The sequence below is a fragment of the Ursus maritimus genome, unplaced genomic scaffold (genome assembly GCF_017311325.1).
Source record: "Ursus maritimus isolate PB19 unplaced genomic scaffold, ASM1731132v1 scaffold_12, whole genome shotgun sequence".
Classification (NCBI taxonomy): domain Eukaryota; kingdom Metazoa; phylum Chordata; class Mammalia; order Carnivora; family Ursidae; genus Ursus; species Ursus maritimus.
In genome coordinates, this window is record NW_024423564.1 from 69,510,161 (window position 1) to 69,536,265 (window position 26,105).

Genomic DNA, 26,105 nt, shown 5'->3' on the forward strand with positions numbered 1-26,105 from the left:
GCTCTCACAATGCCTGATTAAGATAACCCTAAGTGCCCTCCTGTTTACTTTAGCGTGGCGTACAGCTAGACTCGTTCTCAACCTCTGCTGTCATGTGTAAACAGCCGGGAACACCACACTACACAGTGAGATCCTCTTCCAGGACGAAGGGAGACCTCCCTCGAGGTTCCCAAGCCAAGGATCCTACACTAGCCTCATCATTAGGCCACTGAGCCCCAGAATGGAATTTCTGGAATACAGGTGCACATCGTGAGCCAACTGTACCACCGGCATTTTTGGTCTCCAGTGACCCACTTCCTTTCTCATTGTAAAGAACCACCACAAGTCCCCACCAGCTGTCCCTAACCCGCACAAAGCAGATGTTTCGTAACTAATGGCTGCTGATGACACGAGTGAACATTTCCCATGAAGAACACTACCGGGGTATATGAAGTTCAGTCTGTGGGATAAAGATATGCACGTCACTCTATCAGAAAATTACAGTGCTTCTCATTAGGGTGCATACAAGCCAGACAGGCAGGACAGGCCCACAGACAAGAAAACTCCAGCCACAGTGAGGAAGAAGCCCCGCAGCCAGATCTTCTCTCAACGGGTCGTCTTTGGCTCCAATCTCTGAGCTATGATGAATTGCTAAGTGCAAAGGGCTGAGGGGTAAATGGAATGAGGAACTACCCTAACTGAAATAGGTCTCTCATTTCCAAAGGAATGGCACTGCACAGTGTCCAGTAAAAGTCCTAAGCTATATTACAACATAAGTAATATATGTCATGGCTTGGGTGAAGGAGAAAGTTGGCAACAGTTGCAAATGGACTGTCAGACACAGCAGGAGAAGGGAGAAAGTGAGGGGAATGACTGTTTATCAAGCACCTACTGTGTACTCACGCTGCTCTCAGTACTTTTACCTACACTCTCTATTTAACTCTTACGGCCCTACGGGGCAGGCACTGTCTCCGTTCTACAGATGAGGGAACAGAGGCTTAGAGGGCAGAGATAACATGTTCAAGATCCCCAACCACTAAGTGAACCGGCTGAACCAACCCAGGTCTGACTCTGAAGCTGCTTTTCTTTAAATTATGCCATGCTGACTCTCAGAGGCTACAAGGACAGCAGACCCGCATAGGAAGAGAGCAGCTGCTTGGAGAGCAATTATCTATTACCTCCATCCCTCTGCCCCAGGGTGATGGCAAAAGACTCCAGCCATGCCCCCACATGAATCACGGGAGTCAACAACAGCCCAGAGGGGCTGGCCAAAACGCAAACAGCTCCCACATCTTCTCAAGTCAGGGAAATAAATCATAATGGAGGATCAATTAATCAAAGACAAACTAAAATAGGAAAAGCAGTATTATAAAATAAACACAGAAAAATCCACTGACCTAGACTAAATTAAGTGACCCAGTAAAATAACTTAGAAGTTCACAAACTGAAATCCAATCTTAAATGGGTACACATTGTGGGGGAGGGGAGAGGCCTCACAAAAAGCTCCTGATAAGTCGTGGTCCCCTGTGACTGTGTACCGTCCGTCCCAGCACAGCATAGCTCTTCTCCAGTGTGACACACCTGGGGCCAACGGAAAGTGGAACCTCACTGGAAGGTAGGAGCCCCAGCCCAGCCAGTGCAAGCAAAGGGGTCATGCACCTATTTCCCACTCTCCTGGGAAAATAGCAACACGCTGAGCAGGGCATGCAGGGAATTCAATTCCATTCTAGCAGGTGTGTCCAGACCATGCCAGGGCATCTTGTGTGAAGCTGCAGGAGAATTTTGGCAGACGACATGTCAAAAGAGCAGCTGGGACAAGACATAGCAAAAATGGTTCCCTCTGCAGTTTGTATCTAAAACTTCATGAAGCTTATGACCTAGTAGGGTAGATAAGGACAAATAATCACCAAGCAATTATATAAAATAAGACAGAGTCCCTCTCTCCAAACAAAAATGATTTTTTTTCCCAGCTGTAGGATTAACACTTGCTTATTTATTAACCATACAATAATTTTTTACATTTGGATTTTTAAAGAATGAAGTTATGAATCATTTGAAATTCCCATTATCTAAAGTTAATTGCTGTAAACATTTTGGTGAAAATCTTCCCAGAAATCTCTTTTTCCATAAATACATGTGTGAATGTGCATATATAATTTTACTTACACAGTGGCCTCAATATACATGCTCTTTGTCTGTGTTTTGCTCACTCAACAATATCCTCACGTCTTCTGTGTCAGTAAGAATAAAATTGCATCATCATTTTTTTTTTTTAAAGATTTTATTTATTTATTCGACAGAGATAGAGACAGCCAGCGAGAGAGGGAACATAAGCAGGGAGAGTGGGAGAGGAAGAAGCAGGCTCATAGCGGAGGAGCCTGATGTGGGGCTCGATCCCATAACACCAGGATCACGCCCTGAACCGAAGGCAGGCGCTTAACCGCTGTGCCACCCAGGCGCCCCTGCATCATCATTTTTAATGGCTATAGAGTATTCCACCATGTGGATGTGCCATTTTCTTAATGTAATCCTTAAGTACACATTGCATGATGGACATCACCATTTCTATTCTTCTACTCTTCATTCAACAAATATTTACTGAGCACCTATTACGTGCCAGCTACTGTTCTCTAAGTACCAGGGACACAGTGATGAACGAGACAGGCAAGGTCCCTGGCCAAATTCTACTAAGGGAGACTGACTGTATGCAAGTAAATAGATAATCTGAAGGATGAGTGCTAAGAAGAAATAAAGACATACCTTCTGAGAGAAGGACTGGCTGTCAAGAGAGTAGACTACTTTAGCTGCATTGGTCCAAGAAGGCTTTCCTGCAGAGAGGACATCTGAGCACAGACCTGGGATGGTCACGGGAAGCAGGAGTGAAGCATTCTAGGATGAGGAGACACTGAGCACACAGGCCCTGATGCAGGAAGGGGCCTGGCCTATTCACAGACTCGCAGGAATGCCAATGTGGCTTGAGGGCAGTGAGGAACAAAATGGACTAACACGCAAGGGTTGAGATAACTCCAGAGAAACTGGAGTGGGAGCCAGCAAGTCGGGACTCTGTAGGTCATGGAGTTTGGATTTTATTTTAAGTGCACCATGAAGTCAATGGAGAGCTTTCAGTGGGAACAAGATATGATCTGACTTACACTTTAAAAGGTCACTCTGGCTACAGGGTGGAGAATGGAATACTGGGAGGCGACAAATGAGCAGAGCCCAGCAGATGTTTCTTTATCCAGGGGAGAAAAGATGGTACCTTGGACAGAGCTGCTAGAAAAAAGGCTGGACAAGGACATACCATGAAGACAGAAAAAGAGAGAAAGGGAGAAAGGAGTGGCAACAATCAAAGTGGTTTCCAGGTCTATGGCTTGAACACTTGGGGGAATGGGAACAAAAAAATGGGAGAGAAGGGGGGATAATCAGAAGGGGGAATGAAGCATGAGAGACTATGGACTCTGAGAAACAAACTGAGGGCCTCAGAGGGGAGGGAGGTGGGGGAATGGGATAGGCTGGTGATGGGTATTAAGGAGGGCACGTATTGCATGGTGCACTGGGTGTTATACGCAAGTAATGAATCATGGAACTTTACATCAAAAACCAGGGATGTACTGTATGGTGACTAACGTAATATAATAAAAAAATATTATTATAATAAAAATAAATAAATTTTAAAAATGGGAGAGGAACCACTCTGATGGCACAGATCCCATATTCCATTAGATTTATATGTAAGTATTTTGGTTTGGAGAGGCGCTGCTGTTAATTCTTTTAATTTTTATTTTTATTCATTGCTAGTATACAGAAATATCATTTTTTATGTTTTGATCTTATATCCCATCATCTTGCTAAACTCAGTTATTAGTTCTAGGAGGGTTCTGGGGATTTTTTTATAGATTCTTTGAGATTTTCCATGTAGGCCATCATCTCACCTATAAGGAGGGTCAGTTTTATTCCTTCCTTTCCAGTCTGTATTCTCACTGTTCCTTTTTCTTGCCTCACTGCACTGGCTAGGACTTGCAGGAGAGGTTCTTGATCTCAGGGGGAGAGCAGTTTTCCACCAGGAAGCATGCTGTTTGCTGTAGCCTGCTTGGAGATGCCTCACAGCCAGCTTCTTGAAGAAGTTCCCTTCTACGTTTACTGGGAGTTTTTATCAGCAGTAGATGTTGAATTTTTGCCAAAAACTTTCTCTTCACCAATTAACATGACCCTGTAGCTTACCTTCTTTAGACAGTGAATACGGCGGTCTACACTGCCCGACACTGGAATGATGAGCCAGCCTTCCGTGTGCAGGGCAAACCCCACGTGGGCACCAAAGCTGGGGCGTTTTAGCCATTATTCCTTGGCGTGTCTCTTCTGCACTGCATTGTTCCTCCTCTTCTGGGACTCCAACGGCTGACAGCGACCTGGTATTGCCCCACCCATCACTGAGGCTCTGCTCAACTTTTTACCTTTTTCTTCCATTGTTCACACTGGATAATTCCAATTGCTTTCCTCTTCATCTCTATTTTGTTATGGAGTCCATTCAGTTGAGTTTTTAAAAACTGCAGTTATTATATTTTTTTCCTATATCTCCATTTGGTTCTTTTTTGTATCTTTTTTTAATATCTTTTTTAGGGGGGCTAACAGTTTCTATCTTTTTTGTTTCAACACTGTTTGCTCCTATTTTGTGAAGCATTTTTTTTTTTTTAAAGATTTTATTTATTTATTTGACAGAGAGAGCGAGCCAGCGAGAGAACACAAGCAGGGCGAGTGGGAGAGGAAGAAGCAGGCCTCCAGCGGAGGAACCTGATGTGGGGCTCGATCCCAGGACCCTGGGATCACGCCCTGAGCCGAAGGCGGACGCTTAACGACTGAGCCACCCAGGCGCCCCTTGTGAAGCATTTTTATAATAGCTACTTTAAACTCACTGTCAGATTATTCCAACATCTGTGTTGAGATTTTCCTGGTTCTTCACAGGAGAAGTAATTTAGATTATACCTTGGACTTCGAATATGAAGTTATGAATACTTTAGGTCTTGTTTAAATCCAGTGGAGAGGGGCGCCTGGGTGGCTCCGTTGGTTAAGCATTGGAGTCTTGATTTCAGCTCAGGTCATGATCTGAGGGTCCTGGGATCGAGCCCTGTGTCAAGCTCTGCGCTTAGCAGGGAGTCTGCTTGAGGATTCTCTCTCTCTCCCTCTGCCCCTCCCCCTGCTCCTGTGCTCTCCCTCTCTCTCTAAAACAAATAAATCTTTAAAAATAAATAAATAAATAGATCCAGTGCAGAATGCTGACATTTTTGTTCTACCAGACTCTCAACCAGGTTAAATTTGGGTGGCAAGTTCTGACCAGCCTTCCAGGGGGTGTGGTTTCAATGTCAGTTCCGGTTTCAAAGCCTACTCAAGTGTGGCCTCTGTGGGTGCCACCCACTGTCCAGTCTGAGACTCAGGCAGTGGTCTATCTTTCAGATCAGTTCTCAAAGTCTTTGGTATGTTGGTTAGAATCAGACGCATGCATGCACAGCTCAGAAGGTCATAAGTAACTTTCTGGAATCACTTTCCTGAGTTCTTCCCTCTCTGTTTTCTCCATGTACCTTCCAGTTCACTGGACTTCCCCTTCTTGGTTCTCTGGCCTGAAAGCTGGGATCTTAGTTACCACATTCTGCCACACATTTCCCACACTGCACCCAAATCCAACCAGCAAGAAGGTGGAGGAAAAAAAGCAACCGATTTCACCCCAGCCTCCTGGGATTCCATGTCCTCTGATCAGAGAGGAAGGTTTCCCTTTTTCAGTTTCAGGTGCTTGAAGACCCCACTGCTGCCACTGAAACCACTCCCGTGGGATTGCCTGGCGACTAAGGCACGAGAGAACAGAGGAAAAGACAAGCCTTGGGACTTCCCCTCCGTCTGAGCCTTAGAGCCCCTTTCCCACCCCAGAGCCCTAACCAGAGGTCTTCTGGAATTCCCTCTGGCTGTGCCCTGATGTGCACTGCTGGGTGTGTGGCCTTGGGTCTAGGACATGGGACACCAGAGGAAAAATGAGAAGTTCATTGCCAGTGTGGCAGCACTCTTAATTCTAGCCTTTTTCCCCAATCTGTCTGCTACCATTCATATTTCAGAGTCCTCAAATAGCTGCTAAATGCGTCCAATGACACAGAGAGATTCCTGTATATGTACCTCATACACACGTCCTGGTACCTACAGAAGCATCAGTTTATGTAGGAATATAGCTACGAGAGGAAATGCCAGGTCATGAGGTATGCGTATATTCAAATTTTGCTAGATACCACATGGTCTTTTCTAAAGGGGTTGTCATCCACTCACTCTCTGGCCAGTAAAGACTCAGCGTTTCCACTGTACCATGTCCTCACCAACCCTGGAACAGCAAGCTTTTCAAGTTTTGCCATTTTGGTAGACATGCAGTGGCATCTCGCTATGACCCAGATTTGCCTTTCCCCAGGTAGCAATGCAAAATGCATTGAACACCTTTTCATAAATTTATCAGCCATTTGGATTTCCACTTTTGTGAAGTGCCTGCTTAGGCCTTTTTGCTTGTTTCGATACTGGGTTGTTTCTTTATTCCTATTGATTTCTGTAGTTCTTCATTCTGGAAACATGTCCCTTGTTGGTTGGTTGTGTTATAAATAGCTTTTTTCCACTCTGGATTGCCTTTATCACTCTCTTAATGGTATCTTTTTGATTAATGAGAAGTTCTTAACTTTAATGTAATAAAATTGATCAATCTTTTCCTATAAAAGTAGACACAACTTTTGTGTCTATTTAAAAACTTTCTGTCTGTCCACTCCCTCTTAAAGTGATCTGTCTTGCCTCAGCGTCTGGGTGGAGTACCTCTCAAGCATATGAGGTATGAGACAGCAAGATAACACGGGAGACGGTATGAGCTGCAGAGGCAGACAGATCTGAGTGGCCCCGGACAGGTTACTTTACCTTTCGGAGGATCAGTTTCTTTTATCTATAATCAAAGATACACCATCCACCCCGCAAGATGTGTCTAAAGCACTACGACGCTGTTGGCGCATCGGAAGCCCGGAGTAAACAGGGGTAGCTGTGACTGTATTCTCTGAACTCATCCTTCCCCTCCTCCTCAAGTGCCTGAACCTCACGGCCGCTTTGTGAAACGTCAATCTGCTGCATTCAAGGACAGCAAAATGGATTAATTACCCTCGGCAGGTCAGCCAAGCCTCCCTGTTACTCATAGGCAGCACCCACCGTCCCAAGAACCACCATCTTCAACTAAAAATGCAGGCTTCATGCCCGGAGATGCTCTTCTCACACAGTAAAGTCATCCTGGGGCTCCCACACCAACGTAATGGCAGCAAGCTGAAGGCTCGAAGTGACTCCTCTTTCTGCTCACAGCCAACAGCACGGCGATGTGGAGCAAGGAGACTGCCTCAGACCTGGGACAGCCAAGCTCCACCGAGCTCGAGGGATTTGGGTCCAAGGAGTGGGTATGTCAGTCTGAGTCCTGCACTTAGACACGGGGAAGAGAGGGCGTCTGTCGGCCGGCACGTGGGTTGGCACAAGTGCACAGTGAAGTGCACGTCCTGGGGGAGGTGTGTATTTGAGTATATGGTTGTGCGTGCAAACATGCAACAGTGTGTGTCCTTAGGAAGCTGTCATATTCTCATCAGTCTGACACTGTGCTGAAGAGCCCTGATGACTATCTTCTCTAGCATACCCAGAGCCTGGGGTCTCTCAGTGCCCTCTGCCCCACTCTCTGGGCCAGGATACGTGCTCAGAAAACACATACCCTTTATATGAACCTGGAACACTCTGAATGAGGAAGGAGCATCTACCCAAACTCCTCCAGTGCCCACTTTTAAAGCAACTGGCCAAGTCTCCCGGATGTTGCATTCCACTTTCTAGACCACAAGTCCCCAGAAAAGCTTCTAAAGACTTTCCCACCATTCTGAGATATTCCCTTGCCCTCCCCAGATACCCCCCTCCACCTGACCAGGCTCCACTTCCAATGTGGCCAAGGGCTGAGTGCCGAAAGGATAGAGGGGGAGGGATTGGTACCTGAGCCTAGTGTTTGTCCAGCGGAGTCAAAGGAAAGAACCACTGAATCTGCAACACAAGAGGACAAGTTCATTTCTTTCTCCTTCTTAGAGGAAAAAAAAAAACAAAACAAAACCCACAAGCTCCCACCAACTCTGCCCCACCCCCCCCCAGGGGAAAGTCAACTGGATAGGAACACTCAGCTGCACACACAGCACCCACAGGTCCATGCCCTCCCACCCCTGGGCCAGGAGGCCCTGCCGAGCCCAGCCCCGGGCCTCCTGCCACCGCGAAGAACATCTCAGCGCACAGACAGGCCCCAAATTCTTCAGAGGCATTTCCTGCCAAATTAGGGGACATGCTTTTTTTTTCCCCCTTCTCACAATGAAAATAAAATTAAAGCAATGCAACAGAAAACTTCTCTCCTGAATCTGGTTAAAGGCACTAACATGTCCCTTTGACTTCTCCCTTTTTTTTTTACTATTCATATACCCGATTGTTTATTATTTCTTCTCCAAAAGCGCTTAAAGTGGCCTACAGGAATTTATAGTACACACTGGGACTTAAAAATGAAGAAGTCAAGAAAGGAAATATATTATACAGCCAGGGGAATGTTAGTACATAAAATGCATGCCATGAGAACCAGAGGTAGAATCAAGAAGGCCTGAACTCCCAAACCACCAAAGGAAAGGAGAAAGTGAACAGTTACACGATTTAGTGCCCACAGTGCATTCATTCATTCATTCGACCGTTCAATAAATATTTATTGGGCACGATACTATGCTATGACTTTAAGATACAGCAGCAAACAAAAAAGCACGGTCTCCTCACGGATCTCCCTGCCATCAGTCTAATAGACAAAAAAAGTTACCAAACAACAAAGCATCCAACTAAAAACTAAGTAGAAAAGAGCGCTGTGAACATTCCCATTAAGACCCAGACCTAGGGGCGCCCGGGTGGCTCAGTCAGTGAAGCATCCAACTCCTGATCTCAGCTCAGGTCTCGATCTCAGGGTCGTGAGTTCGAGCCCCGCACTGGACTCCGTGCTGGGTGTGTAGCCTACTTAAAAAATAAAATAAAAACAAAAGAACCAGACCTAGTTAGGAAGGGGAGTGGGTGTTGGTTAGGGAAGGCTTCCCTGAGTAAGTGACACCTGAACTAACAGCTGAAGGTAAGCAGGGGTTAAACCTAACAAGAATGGAATGAGGCATTCCAGGCAGAGAGAACGCCGTGTGTGGAGACCTGAAGCGCGATGGAGCGGGGTGCTTCAGAGTGACAAAAAGACCAAAATATAAAAGCAAATACTCAACAGTCATCAGGAGGAAATCTCTCTTGTGGGTCCTAATAATACAAGGGGACGCTGTATGACGTTGAAGACTGCACCTCCCAGGGCATTTCTAGAGTGAGTATCAATCTTGCATGGCTATGTCTTCCAACACGAGCTGGTCAAAACGGTGGCATAAAGCCAATGTATAGTTCAATGAAAGCAGTTATAAGGAACACCAAGGTAATTTAAGGCCCAAGACAACCCTGGAGACCTCAGACTCAAAAGGCTCACTCACCACCAAGGAAAGCCAGCTGGATGCATACAGGACCAGGGTCTACAGCCCCACTCCCAGCCCCGCATTATCCTTCGGATCTCAGGTTGAAACACAATAGTTATCTTAACTGTAAGTAGCATCTGTCCCCACTGCTGGGCTATCAGCTCCATAAAGACAGACCCTATACCTGCTTGACCCCCTGCTCCACCGCCCGCGGAGGAGTAACAGTGCCTGGAGAAAGGAACGGACCACAGCAGATGACAGGGTTGATGTCTTTTTACAGAAACGCAGAAGCACAAGGAGGACACTTGGCTGATGCGACAGGTGACCAGCCGACCTCTGGGAGACAAAACCAATGTCTCTTACAAATTCTACTTCTTTACCAACATTTCACACATCTGTCTTCTCTCAATGCTACTGCCCTTCCAGAAGAGAACCCCTTATTTCTCTTTTTTAAAGCAGTTTTATTGAGGTATAATTTACATACTATAAAATTCACTCGCTTTCAATGTACCACTCAGTGATTTTTTTAGAGAATTTACAGAGCTGTGCAACCATCACCACATGCGGTTTCCCACACTTCCATCACTCTGAACAGACCCCGCAAGCTAGTTACAGTCCCGCCCCGTTCCCACCTCCAGCCCCAGGCAACCACTGATTCACTTACTGTCTCTATAAATTTGCCTTTCTGGACAACTGCCTACCCACTTTCGCTGGGGCTGTTCTATACCCCTAACCACACCCCTGCCTCCAACGTGGCCCACTTCCATCATCCTTTATGCCACTGACGATGTTTCCGAAAAGTACACCTCACTGTGGCTTTGCTCTTGATTAAAACCCTTCAGAGGCTTCTCGCAGCCTGTAAGATAGAGTTCAAGCTATGGCATTCCCTCATTTTCCCCTCATTTGCCATTTTTAATATATCTCACGTTCCAGGTGGGCCAAACTACCTCTATTTCCCCAGAGGTATACACCAGCGTGTCTTCACTCATCGGACATACTGTGCTCACTGCCTATTTGCATGCAAAAAATCTCCCACTTTTCCATTAAGATTCCACTCAATCATCCCCTCTTCTTTTTTCTTTATTGAAAGTAGGCTCCACACCCAGTGTGGAGCCCAACTCGGGGCTTGAACTCATGACCCTGAGATCAAGACCTGAGCTGAGATCAAGAGTCAGGATGCTTAGCCAACTGAGCCACCCACGGGCCCCAATCATCCCCTCTCCTTGATGCCTTCTCTAGTCAGCTCTGCTCCCCCCCTTCTTTGGGACATCACTATACTATTATTACGTCATTTATTATAATCCCTGGTTACTTCTTTTTCTCTTATTAAGCATTTCAAGTTCCCTGAGAACAAGAAACGTGTATTCGTGCCTTGCTCAGTGACTGACACACAGAAAGTGGTCAATATGTTTCTTAAACAAAGGAATAAACCAGTAAATGTCCTTGCTTGCTTTCAAAGGTGATGTGATCTAAGTGGTATTTCACAAGCTAGGGGGAAAAATCCATTCTGCATACAGATTCTCATTCGGTTTTAAGTCAACCTAACTGCCCCTCGACCGTGAAGCTTCAGGGGTTCAAGTGTAGCCTCCTCCTAGGAAGACAAAAGCATGTGCACAAATCAGCATAAGGGGAATAAGAAAAGTGGCCTTGAAGCTTCTAGGTTAGAGGCTGCAGCCACCTGGAGGAGATTAGGACCAGCTTCCTGAGGAGCTGACTGCCCACATGAGCAACAATAAAAACAGCATCTCAAATTTTTGTTGCAGTTGACAAGTACAGTCCCAACTGCAATCCACCTTCTTTGTACTCTCAAGCAGTCCTGAAATAATCTCTTCTAAACTTTTCCATATAAACCAAGAAGAAAGGCTTAAAAGTTAAGTAAAAGACTAACTAAAACTTAACTGAGCCTCAAAGCAGTGAGATGAAATGCTAACAGTGGCCGTCTCTGGGTGAAAGAATTATAGGTAATGTTTCTACTCTGTGTTTTTGCAAAATTTGTACGGGAACGTGTATTACTTATATCATCAGAATAAAAAAAAAAACCTAAAAAAAAAAAAAAAAAAGAACTCTCTAATCCACCGCAGGATTTTAACCTCTAACTCCCTGGTACCAATGCAAAAGGATGGAAGGCTCTTGACTGTCTTCATTTCTCACTGTATGTGCCAAAAAGCTGTTCAGCTTTTTCCTGTAGTTACTGAGGTCATCCTTTTATTTCACACCATTTAAATATATCTCAGCTACATCAATTCCCGAATAGACTGGGCTTTTTAAAATTATTATTCTTTTTATCTTCCCTCTCCCCACCCCCCACCCTCTGCCAAATATTGTCAAATGCCGATTATGTGCCAGGCCCTGTGCCAGAAACTAGAGACGGGGAGCTGATTAAGAGCCAGTCTCTGTCTTGCAGCCAAGGGAGACGGACAAGTTAACTGGCACCTAAAATAAAAATAAAGTGGATAAGCGTATGCAAAGAGTAAGCAGGAGGGAGATGAGAGTCTTACTGGAAAAAAAAAAGTCAGCATTTTCGCAGAGATTACTTCCAGGGGGTGGCGGACAGCTCCCAAGAGCATGCGTCCGTACTGCGGAAGATGCGAGTGACAGGGTAGAAATTTCAGGAAGAAGTTAGTGACACATTCATGTTTTGCCTAAGTTTTGATGGATTTTTGCTTTGAGCATTAAAGGCACAGACTTGAGAATCAGCTTGGTCATTCGTTATTTGTGTTTATTCTAAAGGATGTTAAGATCATTTTAGCCATAAACCATGGTGACAGCTAAAGCGAAAACGCGGTATTCAAATCAAGAGGTTTGTTTGCAAGAAACGGAGCAAGAATATCCAGACTTGTCCCTGTCCAGCTAACAAATGTGTCATTTTTATTTCAAGCAGCCCAGGCTCCAGCTGTTCCTGGCTCCCAGGCCAGAGGCAGCCATGTGGTTGTGCTACACAAGTGACCAAACAGAATTCCAGACCAAGGTACAACAGAGCATTGCTGTGCACGACTTTGTTCAAGGAGGAAACCTAGAATTTACTGGAAATCTTTTATTATGGTCAGATGTTTCCTGTGTCTGGTTTTTGAAGCGGATAAAAGGAGTAGGAAGAATGGGGCTCAGTCTTTCCAACCACTGGAGGGGCTTCCAAAGCTCAAATTTTGTGAGCAAGCTGCATATTTGGGTACAGGGCAGTAGTCACAGCACACACTCAACACTATCTTCTGCTATCCACCACGTGTAAGTCCCAGAGATGGAAGCATGAATAAAAAACCTGTCCCTTCAAGTAGCTTGCAAGCAGGCAAAATAAAAATACACAGAAAGCCAAGCAAACACGAGCTGACAGTCCCGTACTATACACTTGATATTTGCTAAGAGAGCAGATCGTGAAGGTTCTCACCGCACGCGCGTGCACACAAAGGTAACCAGGTGAGCCGATGAACGTGTGGACTTGCTTTATTGTGGTGATCATCTCACGAAGACAGATGAGTATCAAATCATCGCACTGTACACCTTACACTTACACAGTGCTGTCAGTTATGTCTCGATACAGTTGGGGGTAAAAAGCTAAGCATAACACAGAGGGATGGAAATTAGAGTAATGAGGGAGATATCTCACCGTCTGTTAATTTAACAGACATTTATTAAGCAGCTCCAACACACCAGACTTAGGGTTACAACAGTAAGAAGGAACAAGACTGTTCCTTTTCTCGAGGAATTTATGTTTTAGGCAGGGAGACGAAAAAAATCAGTAAACAAATGAACAAAACAATTTTGGACAGTGGTGAGTGGTCAATGTTCAATGTGGTGACAGGATGTTCAATGACATGAATGTTCAATGATGTGACAATGACCAAGGGTGAGGCACAGGCCGTACGAGATGGGACATTTCGGGAAAGCTTCTCTGAGGAGGTGACATGTGGGCTGAGACCTGAAGACAGGAGCCAGCAAAGAGAAGATGAAGGGGGAGAAAAAAAGAGCTCCAGGCCAAAGGAAAAGCAAGTAGAGCAATCTTAGTACATTTAAGGACCAGAGAGAAGGCCAGTGTTGGGGGAACGCAGAGCACCGAAAACACAAGGAGGGCGGGAAATGAGGTCAGAGAGGAAGCCAGGAACCAGATCCCTGGGAGGCCCTATGTAGGAGGCCAGAGAAAGAGTCTGATTGTATTTCAATAGCTTCAACCCGGGGAGTAACATGATCTGATTTATTTTTTAAATATAAATTTTGACTGCTATGTGGGAACGAAATTGACTACTCTGGCAAAGGAGTAAAAGACAGATTAGGGCAGGGAGACTGAAGGCAGGGAGATCGACAAGGAGGAGAACACTCATCCCAGAGGAGAGGACACGGCAGCCTGAACCGAGGCAGTGGCAACAGGAAGAGAAAAAGGATGCATGGTAGAGATGTTCAAAAGGGAAACTTTACAGGACGAGTGACTGGTGGGACAAGAGTGAGAGATGAGGGAGGAGGAGGACTGTATCTACATTTGGGGCTTGGGCAACTAGATGGTGACTGCTGCTTGACTGGGAGTGGCCTTCATCTCAACCCCATGACCCTCCCTCTCCTCTGGCCCCTGACCACTGGACCACAGTGGGTACCTGACCCAGGGGTGGGCAGTGCACAGACTGATCACCATCCATCTATGAGGCAGACAGAGTCTACCTAGTCACCTTTGGGAGACCTGACTGGGAAGCACAGAGAGTTGGGGAGACACAAGCAGACAAAGACCAAAGACTGGGAGGCCACTGGACAGCCTTGATGCTGGGCCCTAGGGCCCACCTTGGAGGCAGAGATCAGAGTGAAAGCCACAACCCTGCCACTGAGAGCAACAAGACACCTTAAAGAGTGTCTTAAATCCAGAATGTTCTTCCAGTGCCCGTGTCTGTGGCATTCGACTATATAGCAGATCACCTTTCCGCCAGACCTCAGGGTTCAGCTTTTCCTCGGTTCCTTTGAGGCTTCCGCTATAACTGAGATTCTCCTTTTTGTGTCTCTTGCTATCACAGAGCCATCTGTAGTGTGAGTGGGCTCACTTCCTCTACCTTCCAGTCCTCACCCTTTGATACCCTGGAGCTCTCTCTGCCTTCCCAATGACTGGGTGTAACGTGCGGATCTGACACCAGGCTGGACCTGCTCCAAGCACAACTCACCCCACAGGGCCTGAGTCTCAGGAGAAGCAGAAGGCCCTGCTTGGACCTTGGGCCTAAGATGTGTCCTCTAATCTAGCTTTACAGAAGAGCCTCAACCGTAGGGGTTTATTGGTCTGTTCGCAGAACTGATACTTTGATGGCCACATGGCTGTTTCTTGTTCTAGAGTCTCCATTGCCTAGATCCTGGGGGGAGGGTTCTAACTCCTAGTCTTAGCTCCTCAATTTCTCCCCTCTCTCCCCCAACCCAAACAAACAAAACCAGAGTAAATGAGATTTCTGAAGATACAGAGAAAAAAGGTCTGAGGGCAGAAAATAAAACACAGCCATTAATTTAGGGGAATATGGTATATGGAAGAGATATCAGTGAAATAATTAAAGAGACAAGAGTGGCAGGACAGAGGGAGCCAGAGGAGGTGAGAACTGGTTACAAGAAGGAATATTGAAATGCGGCGAGAGGTGGAAGAAAGTGAGGGATGAAAAAGATACAGAATTATTCACTGGGAAGACATCTGTAACCCCAGTGGGAATCGTTTCTGTACAACGAGCAGATGGCAGACTCAGCTGTGAATCAATATAATAGATAGAGTAGACTTATTTTAAGAAGTTTCTTAGGTTTATTTCATTAATTTAACTTATCAAACCTATATAATAGGGTTCTTACTAAGCTCAAGAGACTGCAGGAAAAGATTAGCCATGGTCCCTGACATGGAAGAGTTTACGAACCAACCATCACGAGGAGAATATAGAGAAGTTGCTACAGGAGTTCAGAGGCAAGAGGGAGAGTTTTTGCTGGGAGAACCTAGTAAGGCACGGAGGTGATAGCGTTTGAGCTGGTTTGACCTTATAGGACAGGCTGTGCTGGTAGGGTGGGAACAGCTTAGGAGAGGCACTGAAGCATTGAAAGTGAGGGGTGTGTGGTTTCAGGAAGCTAAAATCATACCTAATTAATATATTAGAGTTTCTTTCAGGAGGTAAAAATGCATGTGACTAAAGGGGAACTCGTCAATACAATCTGTTTGGACTTTCAAAAAAGGCTTTGACACATCAAACACTATTTTTAAAAAGTGAGTCACCATGAAATTGAGAAAGAAAGTGCTATATCATCCAGGAGACAAAAGGCACTTGGCTGGGGATCAGGGGCAGGCCACCCCCTGGGGCATCAGCACCCACAGGGAGACCAGGCAGTCTGGGAGTCGCTGGAATTCCACTACGCACTGCCCTCTCGGAGGGGGGGAAGGGAAGGAGGCTGGCACTGCTTACACACCCACGTGGGCAACAGAAGCAGCAGAACGAGGCATGTGCCGAAACTGAGTGAGGCGTCGGATGAGCTCTGGAACTGCAGGAACACAGGGAAGCTTGAGTCCTAGGCCCTCCAAAGAGAAAAGGGCTGGATTCGGTGCAAGAACTACAGTTTGCTGCCCTCTGAGTTAAAGGGCACACACCCATACCTGCACCCCCTTCCGAAGCCCTCTAAGGGACACACAAGATTGTCGCAAAGCAGAAGGACGCACAGACCAAGAAAACAAGAGGCGAGACACCAGAGCAAGAGTTTTGAAGCTGGAAAGCAAATACACGAGAGGAACTGGCTCAGCAAACCTCCCACAAAGCTAACTCCTATACTAGTAGTGGGGAGGGCAGACATATAACCTGAACTATCCCACAGAACTCCCCGAAGGCTCAACTGCTGAGCGCCCCAGGTACCACTGAAGTCGGAGAGCAAACAGTACTAAAAACAAGACACCACACTCAAGTATGGGCTGAGATCACAAGGCATTAGAAAAAAGGATCCAGGGGCACCTGGGTGGCACAGTCCACTGAGCATCTGCCTTCCAATCAGGTCATGATTCCAGGGTCCTGGGATCGAGTCCTGCATCGGGCTCCTTGCTCATGGGGGAGCCTGCTGCTCCCCCTGCTTGTGCTCTTTCTCTGTCAAATAAATAAATGAAATCTTAGAAAGAAAGAAAGAAAGAAAGAAAGAAAGAAAGAAAGAAAGAAAGAAAGATAAGATCACAAGGCATTAGAAAAAAGGATCCAGGGGCACCTGGGTGGCACAGTCCACTGAGCATCTGCCTTCCAATCAGGTCATGATTCCAGGGTCCTGGGATCGAGTCCTGCATCGGGCTCCTTGCTCATGGGGGAGCCTGCCGCTCCCCCTGCTTGTGCTCTTTCTCTGTCAAATAAATAAATGAAATCTTAGAAAGAAAGAAAGAAAGAAAGAAAGAAAGAAAGAAAGAAAGAAAGAAAGAATCCAACATAAAGACAGAAACCAAAACAACTGGAAAATAAATGCAATGTGGAAAAACAGAAAATACACAAGATGAAAACTTAGGTGAAAAAAGACATTAAGATCCTCAGAGAGAAGACACTTCATGAAACAAGTAAAACATGTCAATTTTTCAAAAAGGTACATTTAAGGACGTCTGGGTGGCTCAGTCGTTAAGCATCTGCCTTCGGCTCAGGTCATGATCCCAGGGTCCCAGGATCCAGCCCCGCATTGGGCTCCCTGCTGAGCTGGGAGCCGGCTTCTTCCTCTTCCCACTCCCCCTGCTTGTGTTCCCTCTCTTGCTGTGTCTCTCTCTGTCAAATAAATAAAATCTTAAAAAAATATACATTTAGTGAATAAAAAGAAAATAATAACTCTTGAAAATTAAAGCAGGATAGAAGAAATGAAAAAGATTGGAAAATAAGTTGAGGAAATCTCTCAGAATGTAGAGCAAAAGACAGATGGAAAACAGGCAAGAAAAAACTTCTTTTTAAATTAAAGGACCAGAGGTGCCTGGGTGGCTCAGCCGTTAAGCATCTGTCTTCAGCTCAGGTAATGATCCCAGGGTTCTGGGACTGAGCCCCACATCGGGCTCCCTGCTCCACAGGAAGCCTGCTTCTCCCTCTCACACTCCCCTTGCTTGTGTTCCCTCTCTCGCTGTCTCTGTCAAATAAATAAACAAAATCTTTTAAAAATAAAATAAAATAAAATAAATTAGAGGACCAGTTTAGGAGACATGACATCTGAATATAGGCATTCTAGGAAGTGAAAGTATAAAAAAAATGGAAGGGAGAAAATATTGGAAGAAATAATTCAATAAAATTTCTCCACAATTAAAGGGCTTGAGGTTTTTTTTTTAGCTTGAAGGGACATCTGAGAGTACAGCACAGTATGAAAATAACCCTTCACTAAGGCACAGCATCATGAAATTTCAGAACACTCAAATTTCCAGAGAGAATAACAGGTTTTATGCAAATAATAAATAAATCAGAATGGCATAAGACCCCTCAACAGGAATACTGAAAGCCTAGAATGCAGTGGGGCAATATCTTCAAAATACTGAGGAAAAATATATTTTTTTTAGATTTTACTTATTTATTTGAAAGAGCGAGCATGAGCAAGGGGAGGGAGAGAGGGAGAAGGACAGGGAGAGGGGTCGAGCAGACTCCCCACTGAGTGCAGAGTCCAACATGGGGCTCAATCCCAGGACCCCGCGATCATGATCTGAGCCGAAGTCAGATGCTTAACCAACTGAGCCACACAGGTGCCCCTGAGGGAAAATAAGTTCTAACCAAGAATTCTATACCCAGCATGACTATCAATTAAGTACGAGTTTAGAAGAAAGACACTTCCATAAAGGCAAGGTCTCAAAAATGTACCTCACGCATTCTTTCTCAGGCAATTATTAGAGGATGAGTTCCACTAAATGAAGAAGAAAATGAAAACAACAACGAAAACATGGGATTCAGGAAACAAGATATACCAGAAGAGGATGACAGTGAGGGGGACTCCAAGACCACATAGCCCAGCAGCAGGCATGAAGAGCAAACAGTCCAGAACAGTGCCTGTCAGAAGGCTCCGAGAGAGATTTTATTCAAGAAAATGAAACTGAGGGGCGCCTGGGTAACACAGTCGTTAAGCATCTGCCTTCGGCTCAGGGCGTGATCCCGGCGTTCCAGGATCAAGTCCCACATCGGGCTCCTCCGCTGGGAGCCTGCTTCTTCCTCTCCCACTCCCCTGCTGTGTTCCCTCTCGCGCTGGCTGTCTCTCTCTGTCACATAAATAAATAAAATCTTAAAAAAGAAAAAAAAAAGAAAATGAAACTGAGAGACCACCTAATGTGTCTGATCATTTGGAGAACAGATTCATACAGCTGAGGAAGAGTTTAGGACTGAATTAGTGATAAATACACAGAAAACTAAGCAAAACAAAAGGCAAGACTGTTAATTGACTTCAGGAAAAACAGAATGTGCAGTGAAAAAACAGTATATCTCGTTACCTACGATAGCATTTCCATGGTCATAGTATACGGACTGAACACTGACGTAACTGTATCAGAAGGATGGGAGGATGGACTTCCCATCGGTGGTGAAGAAGCTGTGAGTGTGACAGAGTACTAAATCCTCACCTCCCACTGTGCAAAGTCAACAGGTAATACCTGAAACAGAAATATTAACAACTGACAATATGTTATTTAGAGATCTGGAGGGAAACACCAAACAAATTACTTAGAAGAGTTGAAACTGGATGCCTCCTAGAGGTAGGAAATCAAGTAGTTGTGGAAACAGGGGAGTACTTTTATTCTTGTTCATTTTTGTTGGTAACAAGCCTTGTAGAATTGTTTTTCTAAACTATGCACATGTATAACTTCGCTAAGAACAAACACCAAATTAACTTGCACAGGATGACATAGCCTACAGTGGTAGGAATGGGGCTTTAAAGCCAGTTGATGTGGTTCTCTGACCTAGTTGTCATATATCGACCAACAGAGCCAATGAAGAGTCTATTAGAAACCCAGGTGACTCATTCGACCACATCCTACTTAATGCCTTACTAGATACTGTCTTATGTTGTTTTGTGGTTATTTATCCAAATATGATCTATCAAAAATAATTAGTTTAGAATAAAAGATAATTAAAAGACAAACAACCAAATGTGTGGACCTTGTTTGAACCCAGATTAAAAAAAAAAAATACCCAACTATGAAAAGGCATCCCTAAGATAATTAGAGACATTTGAATATGGATTAGGTATTAGAAGATATGAAGGAATTAGGTTAATATGAGGTAATAACATGATGGCTCTATTTTTAAAAAGTTCTCTTAGAGATATACACTGAAGTATTTATGGGTAAAATGACAAGATGTCTAGGATTTGCTTTAAAATCCAATATAACTGGGGCGCCTGGGTGGCTCAGTCGTTAAGCGTCTGCCTTCAGCTCAGGGCGTGATCCCGGCGTTCGGGATCGAGCCCTGCGTCAGGCTCCTCTGCTGGAAGCCTGCTTCTTCCTCTCCCACTCCCCCTGCTTGTGTTCCCTCTCTCGCTGGCGGGCTCTCTCTCTGTCACATAAATAAATAAAATCCTTAAAAAAATAAAATAAAAATAAAATCCAATATAACTTTTTAAAAATCCAAATAAAAAAAGACATACATCTCTGTGAGAACAGGGCCTGCATTATTCACATGTGCTAGAGACCCTCGGACAGGATGAGACTCTTCAGTCATTTGCCATATGACATTTTGTTCTTCATCTGGAAAAAAGGGTGTCTTGGTAGGCTGTCACTAAAAGAGTAGAGTACTGGAGCACCTGGGTGGCTCAGCTGGGTGAGTATCTATCTTTGATTCCAGCTCAGGTCATGATCTCAGGGTCATGGGATAGAGCCCCAAGTCAGGCTCCCTGCTCAGCAGGGAGTCTGCTTGAAATTCTCTCTCTCTCAAATAATAAATAAATAAATCTTAAAAAAAAAAAAAGGAGTATAGTACTTGGGATGCCTGGTTGGCTCAGTGGGTGGAGTGTGTGACTCTTGTTCTTGGAATCATGAGCTCAAGTCCCAAGCTGGGTGTGGAGATTATTTAAAAAAATAATCTTGGGTGCCTGAGTGGCTCAGTAGGTGAAGTGTCTGTCTTCGGCTCAGGTCATGATCCTGGGGTCCTGGGATCGAGTCCCACATCAGGCTCCCCCTGCTCTGTGGGGAGCCTGTTTCTCCCTTTCCCTCTGCCTGCTATTCCCCCTGCTTGTGCTCTCTCTTTCTCTGTCAAATAAATAAATAAGTAAATAAGTAAATGGTGCCGTTCTGTCCTCCAGTGACAACTCAGTTAAGGCAAAGGGAGGGGAGAAAGTAAAAGGTTGCTCAACAAAATGTTTGTATTTTGTCATGAGAAATTTTATCTACGACTTCGTAAAATTCCTACTTAAAAAGGGAGGCTACGCACTGCACAGTACCCCAGCCGAGAAATGAAAAGCTATTAACTGCTTGCCATCACTATCGTTCATCTTCGGTACTAAGAGTAGAAGGCAGGGGCGCCTGGGTGGCACAGCGGTTAAGCGTCTGCCTTCGGCTCAGGGCGTGATCCCGGCGTTATGGGATCGAGCCCCACATCAGGCTCCTCTGCTAGGAGCCTGCTTCTTCCTCTCCCACTCCCCCCGCTTCTGTTTCCTCTCTCGCTGGCTGTCTCTATCTCTGTCAAATAAATAAATAAAATCTTTAAAAAAAAAAAAAAAGAGGAGAAGGCAGGGGAGAAATGGAATACATCATGGGTGAGAATGTAAACTGGTGAAGTAGCTGTGGAAAAAGAGTCTGGGATTTCCTCGGTGGGTTATTTTTTTAAAATTTTTTATTTATTTATTTAAGTAATCTCTACACCCAACGTGGGGCTTGAACTCACGACCCCTGAGATCAAGAGTCCCCAGTTCTTCCGACTGAGTCAGCTGGGGGCCCCCTCAGTGGGTTGAATACAGAGTTACCGTATGACTCAGCAATTCTACTGCTAGGTGTCTACCTACCAAGAGAATTTAATGTCCACACAAAAACCCAAACATCAATGTTCACAGCAGTATTATTCACAATAGCCATAAACCGGAAGCGACCTAAATGTCCGCCAACCGGTAAGTGGATAAACAAAACGTGGAATATCCGTATCATGGAGGGTCATCTCACCGTAAAAAGGAAGGACTGTTACATGCTTCAACATGGATGAATCTGGAAACATTATACAAAGTGAAAGCCGGTCACAAAAGACCACATACTGTATGATTCCATTTATATGAAATGCCCCAAATAGGCAAATCTATTGTGATAGAAAGTAGATTAGCGGCTGCCTAGGGCGAGGAGAGGTTGGGGGAAAGTGGAGCGTGACTGCATATGGGTACAGGGCTTCTTTCTAAAATAATGAAAATGCTCGAAAATTCAGGGTAGTGAAGTGTGCACACTCTGAATACATTAAAAACCATTTGACTGTATACTTCCAAAGGGTGGGCTGTATCATATGTAAATTATATTTCAAGAAAGCTGCTACCTAAAGAAAAGGGGGAGGAGAGTGGAAGGCATATCACGTTCCCTCCAGGGAAACACGGACACATCTCTTCTGTCTGCTCCTCTGAACACAGGGAACTTTACTGTTCGGATTTGGGGTTTTTTTTTTCTTTTTAATGAGAGCAAGAAAGAAACCTCAGCAGAGGCTAAGAAATCAGTGACGGTAATCATTATTTATTACTTAATTATTATACTGAGGAAAACATAAAAAGGACCTGGTTTTTAAAACCCTCTTTTGGTTTCTTTCCTTAGTATTCTGAATCTCTTATTTAGCAACTTTTTTTTATTTAGGACTAGACAAGAAGAAGGGAATTTTGCCTAATTTTTTGACTCAGAACCCTCCTATACCTGAACTTCTGTCCCCTCAAGCAGATACCGCAAACTGGAGGCTCTCAGATGTGTTACGTTTAGCCCGCAAAGTGTATGAAAATTTTTGAATTTGTTAATATTTATGAGTCAGGAGATTTCACATAAAAATCTAGATTTCCAGCTTCTCTTGAAAAATAGGCAGAATCTGGTATTAGAGAAGAATGTGTCTTTAAATTCAGCACGGTAATGAACTAGCTTTGTAAACTGATATCCAAAGTACTCAAGGATACTCAAGCCAGTTCTCACTCCAAAACTCGGGAAGAGAAGGTAAGGGAATCAGGCAGACGGGGAGTGGGAGCACCAGAGGCAGAGGACGGAGGTGGAGGGGCGGACATCTTTAGAGCTATACTCTGAGCTAACGTGCAGGCCGGGACGGTCTTCCTATCACTCCCTGCCAGAGCCCCGCTACCTTTCCTCTGCAGCCCCTACTACAGATTAACTGAGTACTGACTGTGTTACTGCTCGTTTCCCCACCCAGACAAAAACACTCCCGGTGACATGTATCCTCTTATTCACAATACTTTTCACTTAGCACAGTACCTGACACACAGCAGACAATAAATATTTATAGAATGATAAATTAAAAAATGAATGAACAGGGGCGCCTGGGTGGCACAGCGGTTAAGCGTCTGCCTTCGGCTCAGGGTGTGATCCTGGCGTTATGGGATCGAGCCCCACATCAGGCTCCTCCGCTATGAGCCTGCTTCTTCCTCTCCCACTCCCCCTGCTTGTGTTCCCTCTCTCGCTGGCTGTCTCTATCTCTGTCAAATAAATAAATAAATAAAACCTTTAAAAAAAAAAAAATGAATGAACAAAAGATGTGGCAAGGGACCTGGAAACAGGTCATCGTTAGGAAACAAAAATCCTACCATGTCCTTTTTCTCTATAAAAGAAAGGGTGGAGGGGCACCTGGGTGGCTCAGTCAGTTAAGCAGCTGCCTTTGGCTCAGGTCATGATCCCGGGGTCCTGGGATCGAGTCCCACATGGGGATCCCTGCTCTGCGGGGAGCCTGCTTCTCCCTCTCCCTCTGCCTGCTGTTCCCCCTGCTTGTGCTCCTTCTCTCTGTCAAGTAAATAGATAGTATCTTTTAATAAATAAATAATAGAAAGGGTTGAAAACTGTAATAGAGTAACTGCAGATTTTTACAAGTTTTAGAACATCCACAGGATGCTTGGTTCCATCTCCCTCAGAGAGAGAGAGGAATAATGTACGCCTTCATGCAGGGCTTTCCTACTCTAGTCCTGTCTCTGGCCCCTAACCTAAAAAGTCCAGTTCACGGTCAGCAACGCAAAGGTCCTGAATCTGCCAGAGGGAGGAGGTCACTCAGTGGCCCATATCTGCACTTATAGCAAGGTGCAGTCTTCTGGAAACATTCACTGCAAAACTCTCCACAAGGGAATGGCACAGAAAACAGCTTTGATTCTTATTAAAATATATTATAAGCTATAGTCCCATTTGCTCAGTGAAACAAGAATAAAAATACCAAAAGAAAAAACCAAGTTAGAACCGGAATCACCACATCTTTTAACAGTGTTACATGGTAACAAGGACTCACTGTCATCATATTGAGTACAGATTAAGATTTAACCAACTGCCCCCTCAAGTGTCTTTTATGGCCTTTCTTCTCACATCTGGGTTCCAATTAAAGTTCACCCATTGCATATGGCTATTTTGTTCCCTAACCTCTCTTCGTCAGGAACAGCCCACCTCCTCCATTTTTGTTCACACGTGTCACTGACTTTTTTTTCTGAAGAGTCCCAGTCAGCTGACTTGCAGCATGTCCTACATGTTGGATTTGTCTGATTATGTCCTCAATATTAGATTCAGGTTAAACATTTTTGGCAGATGATGGCTATTTACTTCTGCAGCACATTAGAAGGCATATAATGTCAGACTATCATATTGGTGATGTTAAATTTGATCATCTGGTTAAGGTAGTGACCCTCAGACCACTTTTTCCCCCTTGTGATTACTAAGTTAATTATTAAGAAATTAATATGAGGGGTGCCTAGGTGGTTCAGTTGGTTAAGTGTCTGCTTTCAGCTCAGGTCGTGATCTCAGGGCCCTGTGATCAAGCCCTGCATTGGGTTTCCCACTCAGCAGAGTCTGCTTCTTCCTCTTCCTCTGCCCCTAAGCCCGCTCATGTGCTCTCTCTCTCTCGAATAAATAAAATCTTAAAAAAGAAAAAAGAAGTTAATAGGGTAATTAATAAGTCAATTTCCTTAGTGTGATAATGGTACTGTGGAGAATATTTTTGGTTTTGGGGTTTGTTTGTTTGTTTGTTTGTTCAGGGGGGAAGGGTAGAGGCAGAGGGAGAAAGAATCTTAAGCAGGCTCCATACCCAGTGTGGAGCCCGACATGGGGCTTGATCTCACAACCCTGAGATCAAAGTTGGATGCTTAAATATCCTTGTTTTTAGGAAATGCAAGATGAGATATTTAAGAAAAAGTATTAAAAACTCTGCACCTTACTTTCAAATAAGGGAATACTATGAACAACTCCAGGCCCACAAATCTGATAACCTAGATCAGATGGACTGATTCCTTGGAGACACAATATGCCAAAACTCACACAAGAAGAAATCAACAATCTGAACAGGCCTGTATCTGTTAAAGAAATTGAATAAATAATTAATAACCTGCCAAAACAGAAGGCACCAGGCCCAGATGGGTTCACTGGTGAATTCTACCAAACACTTAAGGAAGACACTAAACCAATTCTCTACTGTATCTTCCAGAAGCGAGAAGCAGAGGGAATGCTTCCTCACTCATTCTAAAAAGCTGGCATCACCCTAATACCAAAATAGGACAAAGACATTACAAGCAAAGAAAACCAATACCGCTCATGAACGTAGACATAAAAGTCCTCAACAAAATATCAGAAAATTGAATCCAGCAATGTATTAAAAGAATTATATACCACAACCAAGTGGGATTTATCCCAGGTACACAAGGTTGATTTGGTTTTTGAAAATCAATTAATGTAATACATCAACAGGCTGATAAAGAAGAAAGAGCACAAGATCATATCCATAGATGCAGAAAAAGCATTTGACACAATCTAGCACGCAGTCATGATAAACCCTCTCCGTAAACTAAGAAAAGAACTTTCTGAACTTGATAAAGTATAGCTACAAACAACCTACTGCTAATATCACTTAATGGTGAGAAACTAGAAGTTTTCCCACTACGATCAGGAACAAGGCAAGGATATCCCATCTCACCACTCCTTTTCAACATTGTACTGGAAGTCCAAGCTAATGCAATGAGGGGAAAAAAAAGGAAATAAGGTATACACTGATAGGGAAGGAAGACATAAAACTGTCTTTATTCACAGATGACATGACGGTTGATGCAGAAAATCTGAAAGAACTGACAAAAAAAACCTCCTAGTACTAATAAGCAATTTTCACAAGGGTGCAAGATACAAGGTTAATATACAAAAGTCAATCACTCCTATAAACTAGCATTGAACAAATGGAATTTGAAATTTAAGACAATACCATTTACATTAGTACCCCCCCAAAGATCTATACGAGGAAAAATGTAATCTCTGATGAATGAAATCAAAGAACTAAAAAAATGGAGAGACGTCCCACATTCCGTAAGACGACTAAATATTGCCAAGATGTTAGTTCTTCCAAACTTGAGCTCTAGATTCAAAGCAATCCCAGTCAAAATCCCAGCAAGTTATTTTATGAATACTGACAAACTGATTCTAAAGTTCCTACGGAGGGGTAAAAGCCCCAGAAGAGGCAACGCGGTACCACAGAAGAACAAAGGTGGGAG

At 44.4% G+C, this 26,105-nt stretch overlaps 1 protein-coding gene across 4 annotated transcripts in view; it reads right to left on the minus strand.

The window, feature by feature from the left end:
- ST3GAL3 (ST3 beta-galactoside alpha-2,3-sialyltransferase 3) overlaps positions 1–26,105 on the minus strand; it is a 182,812-nt gene that overhangs the window by 106,234 nt on the left and 50,473 nt on the right. For 2 of the 4 annotated variants that reach the window (XM_040627405.1, XM_008699322.2), the window contains exon 3: positions 7,999–8,046. The exons of 1 other annotated variant lie outside the window; for it this stretch is intronic. In XM_040627405.1, coding sequence (XP_040483339.1) covers positions 7,999–8,046 — 48 coding nt within the window. Of the gene's footprint in view, positions 1–7,998; positions 8,047–16,694; positions 16,744–26,105 lie in introns of those variants that run through there. One more of the 4 variants, XM_040627406.1, reaches the window with a different exon arrangement.